Consider the following 18114-nt stretch of genomic DNA (forward strand, 5'->3'; position numbering starts at 1 on the left):
CCCCGGTAAGGTTGTTTAGGCTTAAACTGATCCATTTTCTGTTTGTAGCTTTGTTTGTTTCCTTTATAAACTGAGCCCTTAGGGTTGCTCATTCAAAGCTGGAAACAAATGTTGGCAGCCCAGTTTCTAACAGAAGGGGACTTTTAACTATGTCTTTTTCAGTCTTGCTTTTTTTGTGACTCATGTATCTTCTCCATGACTTAATTAACTTTAATAAGGTCAAACATGTTTATCACCTCCATGTGTTGTTTTTTTTATTTCTAAAAATGTTGTATTACCCAAACAATACATTACCAACTCTTAGATTGATATAATGCTGGAAAAGCCAGCACAGTGTACAAACAGAATCAACACACTATTTTACTCTCACCTAGAATACTTTCCTCTGTGGACTTTTTAGCAAAAGCTCCATGGGGATTTATGTGAATATTTTGAGGGGATTTTTAGTTTGACTGTTTTTTCTAGTTATTGTTGTCTTTGTCTTTTTTTTTTTTTGTCAGTTTTTTGTGTGTGGTTCTTGAATGAGAGCATGCTGTTATATGAACACTGTTGGGAAGTTGTATTGATCCAGCTCTCAGTAGACAATGCAAGAGATTTTCTTTTTTTCTTTTTTTAAAGAAACAATGGTATATTGAACACATGCAGCCCGTCAAAGAAAATGTTCACAGACCTGCAATGGTTACAAGCACAAACTCATGCACACTGGAAATTTAAAACATCATCATACCTGTCAAATGCAATAGCCAGTAGTGCGTTTGTGGACACATAAAGTGACACAGTGCGGAGATAGTTCACAGAGGCACACAGCACCAGTCCGTGATCCCAGGAAAGCTGTTTCATAACATAGTAGTCCACCAGGAAGGGACAGCAAACCACTGCCACAATAAAGTCTGAGATGGCCAGGTTAGCAATGAGCAGGTTGGTGAGATTGCGCAGCTTTTTGTAGCGCGTCAGGGTTGCAATAAATATAAAGTTCCCAAGCCCACACACAAGCATGATGCACACAAGTACAATGCCAATGACAATGGTGGCCACATAGAAGGCCTGACCCTGAGTTGTGTCCGGAATCTCATCAGGAGGGACTCCATAGTCCAGGTCATAGCTGTCCGTATAGTGATCCAAGTTGCCATCCAGGTGATTGTCCTGAATATCTGAAGAAGCTGCTATCCAGTTGCTGATATTTGGGTCTCCCATGTCTTACAGTACACTTTTATTTTTGGTAGAAATGGAACAGCTTTACTCTAACAATTTTTATCAAAAAATGTCTCTTCCCTTAAATAATTTGCATGTGTAAAAATTTAAATCTTAAAAAATCTCAATCAATAGAATCCTCTTCAGAAACAGAGAGCCATCTCCACCTGAAACAGAGAGTTGCCATCTTAGTCACAATATTAGAGCAAACAAGTTATCATAATTGCAGTGGGATGTGTCATATTTTTCTGATGAATCATAATGAAGGGTGGAGTGATTGTTTCTTGTTGCTTTTACATTATTCCTTGTTTTTAGACAGACTGAAGTCAGTGCATGAGAAGTGTAAAAACCCTAGGTTAATGCATGAAAGAAAGGAATAACACATATTTACTTTTAGAAAGAAATCATTTGGACACCAGAAAAAAATCATATATTCAAACATTGAAAATCTGAGATTCTTTTCTAATGTATTACAAAAAGATTAATGAATATAACCATGCTTTTTAACTTTACAAATAGATATCTATTATTAAATAAAAATCGTGCTTTTTTAATTGGGACTCGAAAGATTGTTAATATAAATGTATATAGTCATATTTAACAGATGTTTAATTAAAGTATGCATTATGAATATCTTCAATTAATTGATTACCTACCTGGAAGAATTTGTTTGTCTCTTTAATGGGTTTCGACAGTCCGGTTAAAAATGTATTTCCGTTAAAAAGCTGCGCAAAGCTTCTTCAAATTAACATTTGAAAGATTGGAGACAGAACGTCTCTCCATCAGCCTGACCGCTCAAAGCCCGCGTCTGCTGTCAGTGCGCTCCACTCCACTCCTTTGCTCTGCTGGTGTTGTTCTTGTTTTTTTCCAGGCTTTTTTTTTTTTTTTTTTTCAAGCAAAAAGTTGCGTTTGCCTCTCTTCCTAAAGTGATAAATAAAATGGGCGGCTGCCAAGACCAAGAAACGGTCTTTCGTGAGTTGTCACGAAGGGCGGTGCGCACACGCAAGAGTTCACTTTGATCCTTTTTTGCTGCACGATGACAATTGGTTTGCTCTACATATACCACATCAGTGTTAGTGGCAGAAAAATACGCGTTAAACATAAAGAAATGTGCTATTATGTATGGATCTCTTAAATCAGATTTTTTTTTTCCTTTTTACACAGATTTGTGTAGACATTTCCAGTCGAGGCTATGGAATGCTCTGAATTAATTTTTATAATCTTGGTCAAATTAGAATATTTTTATTCACTTAGAAATAAAAAAAAGAGTACAAGTATGGCTTTTCTTTTTCATGGACATAATTCTTTAAATACTTTCCAACAATCTTCAAACAATTAGTTTAACACTAATTAACACTTAATTAACACGGTTTACTCAGACAAATCATTTAGTATGTGCATAGGAATTGAATATTTGTTGCACCTATATGAGAAAATCAACTGTTCTGATCTTCTGATTTATGTTTTAATGGCATTCCTCAATTAAAATCAAGTGATACTTTTGAATTCCATTCCTCCAGGATGCCCATTCTTCATCCCTGCCAAATGATCAGCATCTTCTCCAATCAGCAAGGTCATGTGAGCCAGATTAATTTCTGATTAAAACCGAAACTAAGTGTTAATTTTTTGGATTTATTCGCCACATTGACTGCAACACTTTTAGCTAATGTTTAAGTTGTGAATTATGGCTATTTAGCAGGTAACATGTAGGTTGTAGGAATTAAACTTTTGAGTGTAAGCACTAATCCATTTGTCAGGAAGTCCTGTCCTGTTTATGCACATCAAATATTGAAAATATATTAAAATATGATAGTGTTTCAAATTATTTTAAGTGTCTCCTTATGCTTATTTTCATATGTTCTCTGTTTGTGTTATGAAGCCTAGGCATAAATTCCACTGCAAGAGTATAACTTGCCTACAAATTGCCTATTTTTGCGCCCCTACTCTAGCCTGTCACTGCAGCTCTACGCCCTCACCACAGCCAATCATCTTTCAAGACCGCATTTAAACCTCAAAGCTGAGGATGCTTTCGCTTTCCAGTCAAACTGCAACATTCCTCCACTTTATCGCCACCTTCACTCCACTGAAATGAAGGTTTTTATCTAAAAAGCTAGGTATGAAGGGAAAACAAAATGTATGTGATGCTGAAGACTGGAAATGACAACCAATTTCACTATATCAGTGGACCTCTAAAAAAAGGCCCAATGATTAATGAGCATCCATTTTTTTGTTTGATTTCACTCTGTTGTTTGAAGTGCTCCTATAATATATGAAACAAGTTTTCCTTTTTTTATAGTGATAAATCCACTGTTTCCACAAAAGGAATACTGTGGCTTGCAGCAGGAGTGGCAATGGTGCAAAGCCCTTTTGGGTAAATGATATGCTCCCATTTTTAACCTCAGATTATGCCTTCATTCATGGCTATTGTTGGTTCTGACCCAGTTCACTCAGAAATACTTTAAAAAGGTGATTTGCTAAGCTTGTTGACTGTTGGTGTGTTAAAATTAAAACAGTTGGTTCTAGAATGTTAAGCCGAACTCATAAGGTATCAAGTCTGCAAACACAATTTATTTAATGTTGCATTGCTGTCACTGACCATGTGGGATGTGAAATTATTCTAGTTATGTAATCTGACAGTTTCCCTACCCACAAGCTTTGAATACAGTACCTAACATGTCAGCCCTTATTTCAAACATACACAAGACACATTTAGTTTTTTTTTTTATTTATCTCATTTATGTTGCTTCTTTTTCTTATTTTTTTTTGTCAATAAAACACACTCACAAAACCTTGAAAAATTTGAATTTGAAGCGGTTTTGGTAAATTAACATACATCTTAAGTTTGATGGGTCTAGAATTTTTTATTGGTATAGGAATCGCCATCAGTAGTAGATTCATAACAGCATTTCAACTTGTCTGGCAAAACAGATTGAAATGTTTAAGGAATTGTCATAGTTATTAATCAATAACCTAAACTTATAGAATCCACAATGTCATTATGCCTGATGTCATAGCTCATGTTAAATCTCCCTACATTGTACTTGACATATTTATAAGCAGTACAAAGTACCCGTGTAGTAGCAGCAGTACAGTACAAATGTTTAAACTATCCTTTCTTTGTTTTCATGACTGAGAGAGTTTATGACCAAAACAACAGCCAGCCCTTCTTAACAACAACAAACAACAGTCAGCTAAATGAACAAGACTGTGACATGAAGCATTTTTTCCCCTCTTGTTTTCATCTCAGTGCAACAGTGAAAGACTTTTTGCACCATCTTTTCACGGTCAACCATCCTGAACAGCAGATAACAACAAACAGATGGCAGCAATGATGGCTTTGTAGGATCAATTTCTCATTGTGATGAAGACAAAGCACTGGTATTTTGTGCATTACCTCTAACAATCATCTGTCAATAACAGCAGGATGGCTATTTCTGTCCTCCTACAATGACTTTGACAGGCAGCTCTGATATAACAAACAGAGAAGCAAACCAGCAGACAACTTCCTGTATTAACTAATGAGCAATTTTCTTTTGCCAACTCTAGAGCTCAGTGCACACAAAATTAAAGCACTCTCTTTTGTAGATCCCTGTTAACTTTAATTTTCTTTCTAAATATTTGCTTCTTTCCTGGGCACATCAAAATCTGCCAATGCCGCCCTGGAGGCTTGACTTGTTGGATAAACACAAGACTTTCATTTCCAGCTGTTGGCAGGTCACTGATCTCACCATCTTGCAAATTTACTGCCACTCATAACCGCAACCGTAGATGAGAAAGAGTGTGGCGCTTAGCCTTTCATCATCCAAGTGTTATCCTTATCCATGGATTTTATGCACAAGACCTTTAATCCATGGGGTCTGCATGAAGACAGAAAGATTTGGAAAGTATTTTATAGGTAACAGTGTTAAAATGGTTATGAAATAGAGCTGAACAGATTCCAAATGAATTACATACTGGAGGTTTAACCTCTTAATGTCCAATGCCTAATATCTGTACATTTTTATGTCTCATTTTTTTTCGCAATAACTTTTTCTCCTAATAACTAATTATTCATCATCAAATTACAATTCATAATTTCAGATCCTATCTTTTTTTTTACTGTTCTGGTGACTAAAAAATACACCCCACAAAGGCAAAAATGGGCTCATTTTGTCCGTAACACTCCACAGAAAAGTAAAATCCAGCTGTATTTCCCCCCCAAAAAAAATTCAGTTGTCATAATAATCCACCAAAATATGTCTTTTTGCTATAAAAATGTAAAAACATAAGGATGAGAACATATAATCCATCTCCGTAATAATACTTGTCCACTGTTTTAGATCATCTATGCTGCGTGGACATATTTGTCATAATTTTGACTATCCACAATACTATGAAAAATTCCTCTATGTAAAAAAGGCCCTTCCCATGCACAGGCGCCAAGTAGTTTTTATTCAGCTGGAGCTCCAAAAATGACATTTGTGCACAAGCTATAAAAAGGTGTCAGGGGGCTAAATCCAAACACCAGTATTCAATACTGTTCTTCTGTTTTAAATTCTCCTTAATATGTCTTCAAATTAGGTGAGTAGACATATTAAGACCATGTTACACAGTATTCAGTTTCTAGCTCATTTGCTTTGACAGTTGTCAGCGAACCTCAGGGGTTTAATCCAATGTCTTCCTGAGAATGTGTCTGATTTTTAGTCACATCATTTCAAATGTACCAATGCATTTAACTACTAGTTGGATGTTAAACATTTTTCTGTTTGATAATATCTAAATGCTAATGTTTTGCTTATTTAAAACTGATTTCTGTAACTCGGTAAATGGAAATTAAACTAAGCTTTAAAACTAGAATTTATTTTACTCTACTGGAGGGTATATTGAGAGATTGCTGATTGTATACATATGACTGCAACCATGGTGAAAGTACTGGAACTTCCTCAAGGATTGGAAAAAATGACAAAAATTAGGAGCAAATAGACAGGATCCCATCAATCATAACAGAAATCACTTGAATTGTCTGCTTCAAAAGATTTATGTAACAAAATCTTAAGTTGAGGGTATCATCATCTTGTCCTGGCCTGTTCCATGAGTTTCTTTTTAAAAATCCATCAGTGGCTCCGTTGATAGGTAGCAGTGGCACATTGTCTTTGAATATTTGGGAGGCTAAATCTCCTCTGTAAATTTCATAAAATTGTTGGGAAAATATTAGTTTACAAACTTCATAAATGTAGTCATTAAACTGCATTAATTATGCACTAAAACACACCTGATTTCATGAGTATGTTGCGAATTAATCAGCTGTTGAGCCTCCACAACAGCTATTTTCATCCGTTATAATAATGTGTTTTATTTGTTTTAACATTTATTAATGCCGTACATGATGTCTGGATTTAATTAACACCATTGAGCCTCCCCTGTTTCAAAGAGCTGACTGACTGACTGAGTGACTGACTGACTGACTGATTGGCAGGCAGACATATGATAGGTCCAGGACTTTAAAAGAACTCATTTAGATTAATTAGGAATATTTTAACGGACTACAATATGTACCAAATTAATTGCATTTTCTTATTAATCCTGAGCAGGAACCTTTTTACTAGTTTCTTGTTCACCTGTATATCTGACGAATCACAGCATCACAGGGGTATTCAAGCTTGAAAACTTTGGCTTCATTATAATACTTCAAATCTGTATTGGCATCTAAACTATGGCGTAAATGTCTCTGTGGTGGTCATAATAAATACTTTTTCTCACAGGATCTTAGGTTGTTCATTGTCCACCACCTTGGGAGGTGACTCCCATTTTGTTCTGGGGGTCTCTAGTTTGTATTATGAACAAATGTTTCTGTACACTGTACCAGCTACTGCATTCCATGTTTTCCTTTCCTGCTAGCATTTTGCACTCAACTGTTATGTGATGAGTTGTTTCAGGGGCATTTCACACAGCCTGCACCTGGGGTCTTGTGTAGTGTGTACTAGTTCATGTGCTGCCATTAATAGTGCCTTTTTGCTGTCTGTCAGTCCAGCTTTGTCAAGCCACTGGTAGGAACTTTCAATTTCAGCCACCTTCTATCCGACAGTGGTGACATGCCATTTTGACAAAAATCTGCAAAAAATAAAATTCTTTTTTTCATTTTAAGATTAAAAATATATATTCTTAAATATACTATAATCTAGCTGTAAAACACCTAACATGAGTTAATCTACTGATTTACTCATCTCTGACCCTATCCATAACCATCAATCCTAAACAGAATCTTAACCTCTTAATCTCTACAACTTCAAGCTCTGCTTCTTGTTTCCTCCTCAGTACCATTGTCCCTAAACCATAGAACATTGCTATAATACTTTTCTTCATTCTTTCCAACCTGCTTGGACATGCTGTTTACCTCTTTTTCACATTTGCTCTTGCTCTGGATTAGTAACTTACTTAAAATCCTCCATTTTATTTATTTATTTTCTATTTTTAATCTCTGTTCCTCATAATCTCATGGCTCCCATTCACAGTCCTTATTCACTCACTGGTATTTGGTCTTGCTATGGCTTACCTCAATTTTGTCTCATATGTGCCTTATTTGTGTCTCATATTGAACAATTAATGGATGTGATTTGTCCTGTATTTCCATAGTTGTCCAATGCACATGACTGTCATACACAAGTCAACAGCAGACCTAACAAAAATTAACATTATAAGTCTTAGGGACTACTAAAGCCAGCTAAACTGTCATGACAGTATCTGCAGGCAGGGGCAGAAGTTTGGTCCTACAGTAGGCAAAGACAGGCAAATATTACAGTTCTTCTTTTCACTGTAGTTGAGCCATGATCTGTTTATCTATTCTCCATTTTTCATTTAAATAAAATAGCTGGAAGTAAATCTGTGCCCATCTCCATTTCTTGGACAGATCCTGTCTTTCACCTGGAGTGAACTTCTACGTACTATTGAGCAGCGTGTGCGATCAGAAAGCTGCTTTGGCCAAAGTAATGCGTCATCTTCCAGAAGTACCTTGCTGAGTGGATGATGCTAGACTTTCACAGTCTGGTGGGACAACATAATTATTACAGCCTGGCTGGATCATTTTGGAGCTCTCTCCTTCACAGCCCATCCCTGTCTCATTCTGAAAACAAACACGTATAAAACACAGTGTAAGGCTTTTACCCAGTGGTTAAATTTAAGTATATTTACCCAATTGCAAAAGTAGAATTTTGAAGATTCTATGAGACTTCAATTTTGCCTGTGTCACTGTAACTCAGTGGAAAATACTGCCATTTCTACTCTACTAGTACTAAACCTATTTATATTGCTGGTTACAGTACATATTTTAAAACCTTCAGGCTCAATGGAAACCTTGTACACCCAAAATGAAGATTTAATATTATAAACTGAACAAGTCTTTCTTTTCAGGGATGACTTCTTAAACCAGAATTCTTTTAAAAAATTGCCTTTGCCTGGAAAAGGCTAAGTCAATTTAAAGATGCATGTCACAGGAAAGACCAGTGATGCTACAAATATGACAACTGCTTAAACTATCGTGCAGTAAATTAATTAATTTATAATTAACTTGACCCTTAACATCCACAGCAGTGCTCAATAACTCATATTAAAGCAATGTTAATAAAGCTGCAATACAGAGAAGTTGGTCATTATTTCTTTGACTTAATAATTTCAGGACTAAAACACCTACTGAAACTATCCTGAAGTTTTTCTAAAAATTCGACATAAAAAAACACCTAAATAATTCATTTCTGGTTGTTGGTGAAAATACAAAAGAAATTTGAAACTTAATTTTAAAATGACAGATTTTCAATAGGGGAAATAAATACTTAGCAATATAAGGATTAGTCTCCTTCGACAGTTTAATACTCACTAGTTGTTCATCTCCACAGACCCTCACCAACAGGTGTCAGTTACTGCTGAGTTTGCTGCCGATTGTGGGCTGCTGCTGGTGCTAGCCACTTATAATAAGCCGAAGTCCGTAACTTTGAGAGCAGCTTTCTACTTTCTGCCTTTCTCCTCTTTTTAGAACCGCTATGGTAGTTCTTTCATCTTTATTCTCTTTTCTCTTCTTCTCATCTCTGTTTTCAAATGGTTTCCTGCTGTCTGTTTGGACCTTTCTACACATGTGCAGCAAATAGACTGATTTAATGTAGTGGACACTGAAAGGGGGGCACAAGAGACACATTTAATACTATAAGCATTCGGAATTTGGATGAAATTTTAGAAAAATTATTTTTATCAAAAACATAATTAATGTGCACAATTTAGTGATGGCTGTATTAACCATACATGTAAAAGGAGTTATATGGGGCTCCAGGAACTCTGGGCCCTAGGAAACTGCCTAGTTATGCCTAGAGGTAAATCCGTCCCTGTCTGCAGGACCGCCTCAGCTCAGCATCTGCTTTTGTCATGGTTGCCTAGAATTGAAAACCACAAACATGCACTGTTCTCTGTCACCCAAGTTATACCAAGTTCTTCATTACGGCCTCAGAAGGAATCAGTTGCGAAAATACAGACATGAGAGGATAGAGATAAATTTATGTTTGAGATGAATACACAACAGTTGTACTCAGATGACACGAGGATTTCCTCATCGCGCAATAGCTGCATACATGTATGCATGTATACAGCTATTGCGCTTATAGAGATCATTGCTAAGGCTCTTGACAGGATAACAACATGTTACAATGTGATCGTAGATTGAGCAAAAAGGATTGAACCATGAGTATATTAATTTTCAAACACTAGGCACACTCATGCGAGGGGCTTTGCACTTCCTCACATCTTGTCAGTGTCACAACTTGGGTGTTAACAGATAGATTATGTAATAGGAGAGTGTCTGAGATTATCTTAGCATGCATGGTACATCCTAGATAGCAGCTTTTCCCTTTATCAATACCATCCTTCTCACAGATGAAGGACATCTGTGATATAATGTATGTAACCTGTAGCTACATCTTATATGTAACACATACCTGTCAAGTTTTGGATTGCAAAATACAGTAAATTAAACCACATCCACTGTAAGCTGTCTGACTACCCCAGTCAAATCCCAGTATCCATTGTATCCATGTAAGACATGCACAAGAAATGTAAAATAAAGACTAGTCAACCAATAGCAAACTACAATAAGTTGATCAGATTTTGACTTGTGATGCTAGCTTAAGTTCAGTTTGCAGAGGTGAATTTATTTATTTTGTTATATACAATTTTCTAATAAAATATTTCTAAAAATTTATGAGAGAATGCTAATATGGGAGGGCAGTGGAAAAGAGTGGTAAAATATGGTATTTACCCAGCCAAAACAGGAGACAGCTATAACAGTCCACGCCAGAGGCAAGTTGGCCATAGGGAGATTAAGGAGTGTTGTCACAGTGTTTTTCATTCTACCCCATAAAACGGAGTACAGTATAAAGCAAGCGAGCTGGGGAGGATGCCAACGTTCTTTCCTTCTTTTCAAATGGGGAGGGGGGCCCATTTGAAAAGAAGGAAAGAAACATTGAACACACCAACTGCAGCTGATGGTGGCTCAGCAGTGTAAACAGCCCCTCCCAATAGGAGAAAAAAGAAAAGGATGAAAGGGAAAGGAGTGGAATAAGTTAGCAAAGATGGTAAAAGAAAGGAGAAATAGATGACTGAAAAAGAGTTCATCTGTGTCAGATGCAACAACTGAGCAAAATGAATCAACCTTTTATGACGGAGCCAAGATCGGCGTGACTGGAGACAGCCAGGCAGGGACAGTAGCAGACCAAGCATCATGGCTACAGCAAATTATCAAGCCCTGTCTAGATAGCCCTATAATAACATCCCAAACATGGTATAGAACATTAAAGGCAGCCTATCAGCAGTGTTACAACATATGTATATTAATAATTAATGACCAGAAAAAGGCCCACGTTTGTTTAATGCAAATGAAAACATGTGTTTAAAATTAAAATGACAATATTTTAAAATAAATACATTCTGTCTTCCTATTCTGTTTCTGGTTTAATGTTAAAAGATTTTTAAAAGTTCAACAAAAATAGAAATAAGCTGCAATAAATTTACTGTGTTTGTGTCGGTAGTGTTTTCCTTATATTATATTTATATTGGATTTGAGTTCAGAAAAGGGGATGGAAGAGGATGATGAGAAGAAGGTAGGAACGTTGAGCAAAAACCTTAACAAAATACTGCCAAAGAGAGGTTCATTGTGCAGGGCTGGATTTGAAATAGATCTTTGCATAGAATTACATTAGTCTTTAGACATCTAAAGAATATAACCCAAAATGATTTTTTTTGAAATTGGAAAACAGGATGAAAAGTGAATGTCGAGCCATTTTGTATTCTCTGCAAGGATAAATCTTGATAAATGGAATTACATATTTAGACTACTCTTGAGAAAAAATGGGTCTCATCTTCCATATTACAGCCTTCTACGAGCAAATTAAATATAAACACCTTACTATACATTAAAGTTCCCATTTGTTGGGGAAAAGTACATTGATATAGTTTTTTATGGTTTTTAAGTGATATGAAATATTGACAAACTGCAGTTATTACTTGTAACTTTGTGTTTAGAATAGATCCGTTTACAGTAAGGAACAACAAGTAAAGAATAATAAATATATGTATTTACAGAATAAGTGCTAATTGAAATAAAAATACCATAGGTTAGATTAGTTAGACTCTCAGACACCCATTTGTTATTCTCTTCTTGTTCTGGAAAGAATATGAAAAAAAACTGACATTGACTGGAATTTGAAATGTGCATTTTTACTACCTTGAATTACAACCCTGCATGTATTTAGGTTACATATAAAATGTACTTGCTTGTCCCAGAAGCATTCCTGTAGCTTTAAAGAAATATATCAATATGTTAGTCCCACTAGGACCCAAATAAACAAGATTTGTTTTCTTTTTTTTGTACATTGATTGAAGATAAAAAAGAAAGGAAAATTACTTTCAGTGCAGTATTTTGAGATGTGTAGCACAAATGCAGGCATATAAACACAAGGGACAGTTGGAAGTTTTTTTTTGTTTTTTTTTTAAAGCTACTACTGAAGCAACTTCAAACAAATGAATTTATAGTCTTGGCAGACATATTTCAAACAAATTTCACATTCAGTACACATTCAGTATATTTCTAAAGAACAACCTGGAGGCTAAATCCACATCAGGTCAGTGGAATATCAGCTGATGTAGAAGCCATGAAAAGGTGAAAGGAGCAGACTGGATTGCCTATGACCCAGTCAGAAGAGGCAATTTGCCTGTGTCTGTAAATAATAAATGTTGTAACCTTACATATGCTGCTGTGAAGGAGTATATCGACACTGTGGAGATTGCACTTTTAGTTGCTGCCAGCTGCTCCTAAGTAGAGTGAAGATATTTGGAGTCTGGTGTGTTTTTCTTTTTTTTTATACAGTCTGCCACAACTCAAGCCTTGGAACATTCATCCATCCATCCATCCATTTTCCATCATGCTTATTGCTGTTGGGGTCGTAAGGGATGCTGGTGCCTATCTCCAGCTGTCAGTGGGCGAGAAGTGGGGTACACCCTGAACAAGTCGCCAGTCTATTGCAGGGTAACACAGAGACAAACAGGACAAACAACCATCCATACACACACTCACGCCTAAGGACAATATAGAGAAGCCAATTGACATTGTTGGGATCTGGAGGCTTGTCCACTTTCTCCACCAGAGGGTGCCTGAGATCTTCCTCCTGAGGGCATGAGCTTACTTCTACACACCTGTTTCCTGTCTGCTCATCAGGAGACCTATTTAAGGAGGAGGAGGCTGACACTTCCCTGCCAGAGTGTTTGCCAGTAATCGTATAGCAAGACCTGAGCCAGCCTGCCTGATCTGAAACCCTGATTTTGTGAACCTCTCTGATCCTGTTTCTCTCTGCCTCACAGATCCTGACTTTTCTGGAAACCTGAAATCCTGGAGATAGAAATCTCTGTCTGGAATCTGCCTGCCTGCACTCCGTTTCAGTCTCTGCCTCTGCCCTTAGCCCTCTGCCTGCCGACTAGCCTCTGGACCCTCAAGTTTCCCCCCCTGCTGATCAGATCCATCTCTGAGCAGGTGTTTAACCCCGTCATCTGTAAACTGCAAGTTTCCTGGATCAACTCTAACTGCTCTGTCCTCCTCAGCGGTGTTCCTCCCGTGACCAGTCTGAAGAATCAAGAACCTGTGCACCTGTGCTACTTGTGAACATTGTCAAAATAAATCATTTCACTTTTTACCTGTTTCTAAGAGTGATTACTGCATGTGGGTTAGACGCCTTGAACCCAACATGACAGACATAACATTTTTGGACTGTGGTAGGAAGCCAGAGTACCCGCAGAGAACCCACACATGTACAGGGAGAACATGCAAACTCCATGCAGAAAAACCCCGGGCCGGGAAGCAAACCCAGGCCCTTCTTGCTGCAAGGCAGCAGTGCTACCCACTGCACCACTGTGCAGCCAGACTTGGAAAAATTTACTTTAAATTTTTTAACACTTCTCCAGCCACAGTCAACCTTCCCCACAACCATAGGCCATCATGACTACACCTGCCTCTGCGTTTTTACCATCCTACAGGGACGTCAACCCCACTTTTCCAGAAAATGGGAAATAGAGGCTCTTGTGAAGATGTCCTTTTGCAGTGTTCTTTAAAACTTTTATCAAACTCTTTTCTGGCTGAATAGTGGAAGATTTCTTATATCTTGGGGTTATTACTGTACCTGGTAGAGCTTTAAAATTAGATAAGGCTCATTTCCAGATCTACCCTAGTTTCTTTCATTTTATAAATGAATTTAAGACAACATTTAGCCAAGACACGTATGCAACATCTAATTCCAAACAATAATGGAGACTAAGACATGGCCAGTCTCTGAGGTTTGAACAGATTTTTGCATTCAGACTGTGTATAAATGCAATATCATCTCACTTACCTACTCAAAGGTAAATACACTTAATTTAAGAAATGTTGACATAATTCAAGACCATTTTTGCAGTGTTAAAGCTTATTTCTAATGTTGCACTTAAAACTAAATTCTTTGCGGCACAGCAGGGGCAAGTCCTCCATAGCTATCATACTCTCATCAGTGTGAGAAAGAAAGTGTAGGGTGTACAAAGTTGTTGGTGAAACCGACAAGCTTGAAAGGATTTCTATGTTGTCTGCTGGCTGAGGAAATGGCTGGTAAAGACAGATCATGTTTTGCATTCCCTCTGAGCTGAGGGAGGCTTCAGCTGTTGGGGTTGGGTTGACTTACCATGGCCCACTCAAGTCTTTTTGATAATCATAAACCCAGCTCATCCCAGCCCAAGATTGCTGAAAATGCCAGGCATTTGATCATCCCCATTCAGCTGACTTGAACTAAGCCTTTTGACATCTCCAAATAGAAGTTGTGAATTAAGCTAGGAAGCACTGACCATCCTGGGTCTAGTCTGTCTTATTCGTATTCAGGATTTCTAAATTTTGCTTTGTTAAACATTAACACCGCTGTTTTTTTTTTTCTACTGGGCCTGTAAAAAGCTATGAAAAGTATATTTTGACATATAATGCTTTCCTGTAGGAGCCTGCCACCATTTTTAGCTGTAAATGTTTTCAGAAAAGTATACTGAACTCTTGATGCATAGCTAAATGTGTTTTTCATTCAGTTGTTTTATAGACAGCTGGAGAGACTTGCTGAGAAAGAGAGAGAGATAGAGAGAGAGAGAGAAGCTTTGCTGACCTTGTTTCATAGCCTGGAGACTAAGCTGTGAAATGAGCAGTTTTGTCTCTTGTTCTGCCATCACCCTGTCTCTCATCTCAAGTAAAGGTCACAGTAAAAGGCATCATGGAAAGAAAGGAAATGAAGAGGAAAATTTGAAGGTGGGAACTTAAAAACAATTTTTTCCATTCTCTTAAAATTAATAAAAGTGTTTAGTCTTATTGCACTGGAAAGTTAAAAGTTTATCATAATGTTTTAAGTTGAAATACAGGTTCTATTTTTAATTTTTTTTTTGCTTATAATGACACATGGAATTTTTAAAAGGTTTAATGTACAGAACATGTGAAAACTAGACACATATGTCAGGCTGATCTACAAACCAGGTGCACATTATATTGCATCTGTATGCAAAAATGTACTTCAATGTGTCCCTTAATGAGTATGCATACAATATTATTAATGACTAAAAATGCTAAATACTTACAGGATGTGAAAATGTAAGGATTCACTTGGTATCTATCTTTAGCAGGTTTGAAAGTCAGATGCAAGTATTAAGACAAAAGATGTCTGGACAGAACAGACTAATGTATTGGGAACCAAACATTCATTCTGCAATTAAAACAAAATAAAAAACACCATGACATACCTCCATGGTTTGCTCCACCCCTCCACCAGCCAACCCTTTCAATGGTTCAAAAAAGAAAACTAATTACATATTGCAATAAAACTACAATTTACTTTAAATCACACAGCTACCACCTTAAAATTTTATTTATTTTAACTACAACTGTTTATTTTACGTAGTTAAATAAAAACTTAAAGCTCCATCAGACCCATCCATCTTCTGCTTATTCTGTCATGGTGGTTCCAGTGCCTATCTCCAGCTGTCAAGGGGTAAGAGGCAAGGTACACCCTGGACAGGCAACACAGAGACAAAAAAGCATGCACACACACTCCGAAAGAAAATTTTGAGATGCCAAATAACCAAACAGTCATGTTTTTGGACCATGGAAGGAAGTACGAGTACCCGGAGAGAACCCATGCACCCACTGGGAGAACATGCAAACTCCATGCAGAAAGACCCCGAGCGGGGAATCATACCCGGAACCTTGTTGCTGCAAGGCAACAGCGCCACAAACTATCAATTCAATTAATTGTTTCATTATACCTGCTTCCCAGACCGTCTTTCAGATACTTTGGTGCAGGTTTTATGATTTTTATATTTAATGTTTTAACTTCATCTCTTATCTTTTTTTTTCAATCTTTGTTTCTAGCACTTCAAGATTCCCCCATTCATGCATGTGCCACTCCCAAATTGTGATTAGTCCACTCAATTCCTCTACTTAAATAAGAAGGACTTAACAATTTTCCATTTTCAGGCCTTCTTTATTTATGTCTATTGTCTCCTGGCTGTTGCCTTCCTCGTTTCTGCATTAAATCCTCCTTCACCATCATACGCCTCTTAACATCTGCTTACTGCCTCAGTCCTTTGCAACAAAAAACCATGACATTAGGTCCAGACCATCAAAAGGATGTGTCTGATGATCCCTCATCAGATGAAGAAACACCAGCTTTTTTGTCTGCTCACAGTGTCTGAGCCCTCTCCTTTGGTATCAGCTCCTTGACATACAGTGACAGGTTGTGAGATCTTCTGTGTTCCTTTTCCAGAGGTTCTCTGTGTTTCTGCTCCCGAGGTTACCAGTTGTCCTTTTTGTCAGGTTGTTGACTGTTCCCATGGTTCTTAGTGCTCCTGCTCTTGAGGTTCCCAGTGCTACTGTTCTTGAGATTCTTATTGCTTCATCTTCTTAAGTTCTCTGTGATCCTGCTCTCTGTGCTGAAGATGAGTGCCTTTGTTCTACTGAAAGGCTCCTTTGAGGTCTCCAGGCTACAATAGAGCATTTTCATTGTCTACATCTTAACAATCCTTTTTGATTTTCCTTCACCCAAGCTGCTTTGTGGTCTTTAGCGTTTACCAAAGCTCCTTTGTGGGTTCCTTGCGAGCTTGTCACTGGACCTTTTGATGGTTACTGAGTTGCCTCCATCAAACTCTTAAAAACTTGGCCTCCTTGAGACGGCATCCAAACCACCTGCCTGAACTTAGTGCCCACTGTGGACAACCCTTTGGTTGCCCACCTGAACTGAGTCCCAATAATAGTCATCCTCCTGGACAGGTGGAGATGTAATAACATCAGAGCTTAAGACCCAATTTTTGAGGCTAGACTGACAGTGGGAAAGACTCATAACATTTATTAAAAATAATGAACGTGGAGCTGTGGATCTGTAGGGGAGAGGCGGGGCACCACCCTTCAATGGCACTCTGGTTAGGGAGAAACACAGGTAAGTGACCATGATAATCTGAAGGAAAATTATTATCCATGTAGGTCACTTACCTAGTTTAACAGTTCAGAGCAGGAAGGTTCCGAGATCTGGGAGTCTGTAGCCAGGTCAGGGATTCCGATCAGAACAGGAAAAGATAGATCCAGGGTTCCAGGAATACACAGTGAGTTCAGGCAGGTTCAGGGTTCCAAGAGTACAACAGAGAGTTCTGGCAGAACGTTCAGATGGGAACAGGCAAGCTCAAGGGTTGAGTGGTAGGCCAACATATGATATCAGGAAAACTACGGAACATTGAAACTAGCTCTCTCCACTGAGCCAAAAGCAGGAACACTCAGTGGATAAGAGAAAAGAGATGATCAGGAACACTAAGACAATACTAAAAACACTCTCTCACACTGGCCTCTGAGAACGGGAACATGAACAAAAACATGAGCTATGAACTCAAAGTGTAACCCAAAACAAAGTCATCTCAGCAACGTCAATGATCTGGCCCCGACAGCTGGGCTGAGCTGTCTATAAATCAGCAGGAGCAGGTGGATAGATGAGTGATAATGGGTAACCAGGCAGAGTCAAGCAGGTGAGTGAAATGAGCAATTAGGTCAGCTATCAGTGTAATGATCATGACGGTAGGATTAGGTGGTCTACCTAGTATGTGGACTTGTTTTGATGGGATTTGTTTTATTGAAATGTACTTGTTTTAGGTTATTTATTATAACCAAAATTAAGTTTGTTTGTTAACTTACAGGTTTTTTTTTTTTTTTATAACTTTTTTAAAACTCAGTATGCAGGCACTACAAAACAGCTATATAGTAAAGCTTGTTTATACAATCACAAAATCATGAGTCTTAAGCCATACACTTTGAAATGTTTTTTGTTTGAAATAGTTTATCTACTACTACTAACTTTCCTTTAAGTCTTCATAATAGTAGAG

At 37.6% G+C, this 18114-nt stretch overlaps 1 protein-coding gene across 1 annotated transcript in view; it reads right to left on the minus strand.

Moving 5' to 3' along the window:
• The window catches only part of LOC107090278 (prokineticin receptor 2-like), an 8454-nt gene extending 6444 nt beyond the window's left edge, over positions 1-2010 (minus strand). The window contains exons 1-2 of the mRNA XM_015383617.1: positions 1848-2010; positions 728-1358 (exon numbers count right to left, since the gene is read on the minus strand). Coding sequence (XP_015239103.1) covers positions 728-1194 — 467 coding nt within the window. The 5' untranslated portion in view covers positions 1195-1358; positions 1848-2010. The remainder of the gene's footprint in view (positions 1-727; positions 1359-1847) is intronic.
• Between the last annotated feature and the right edge of the window lie 16104 nt (positions 2011-18114).

This window comes from Cyprinodon variegatus, unplaced genomic scaffold (assembly GCF_000732505.1).
Source record: "Cyprinodon variegatus isolate N-32 unplaced genomic scaffold, C_variegatus-1.0 Scaffold1, whole genome shotgun sequence".
Lineage (NCBI taxonomy): Eukaryota > Metazoa > Chordata > Actinopteri > Cyprinodontiformes > Cyprinodontidae > Cyprinodon > Cyprinodon variegatus.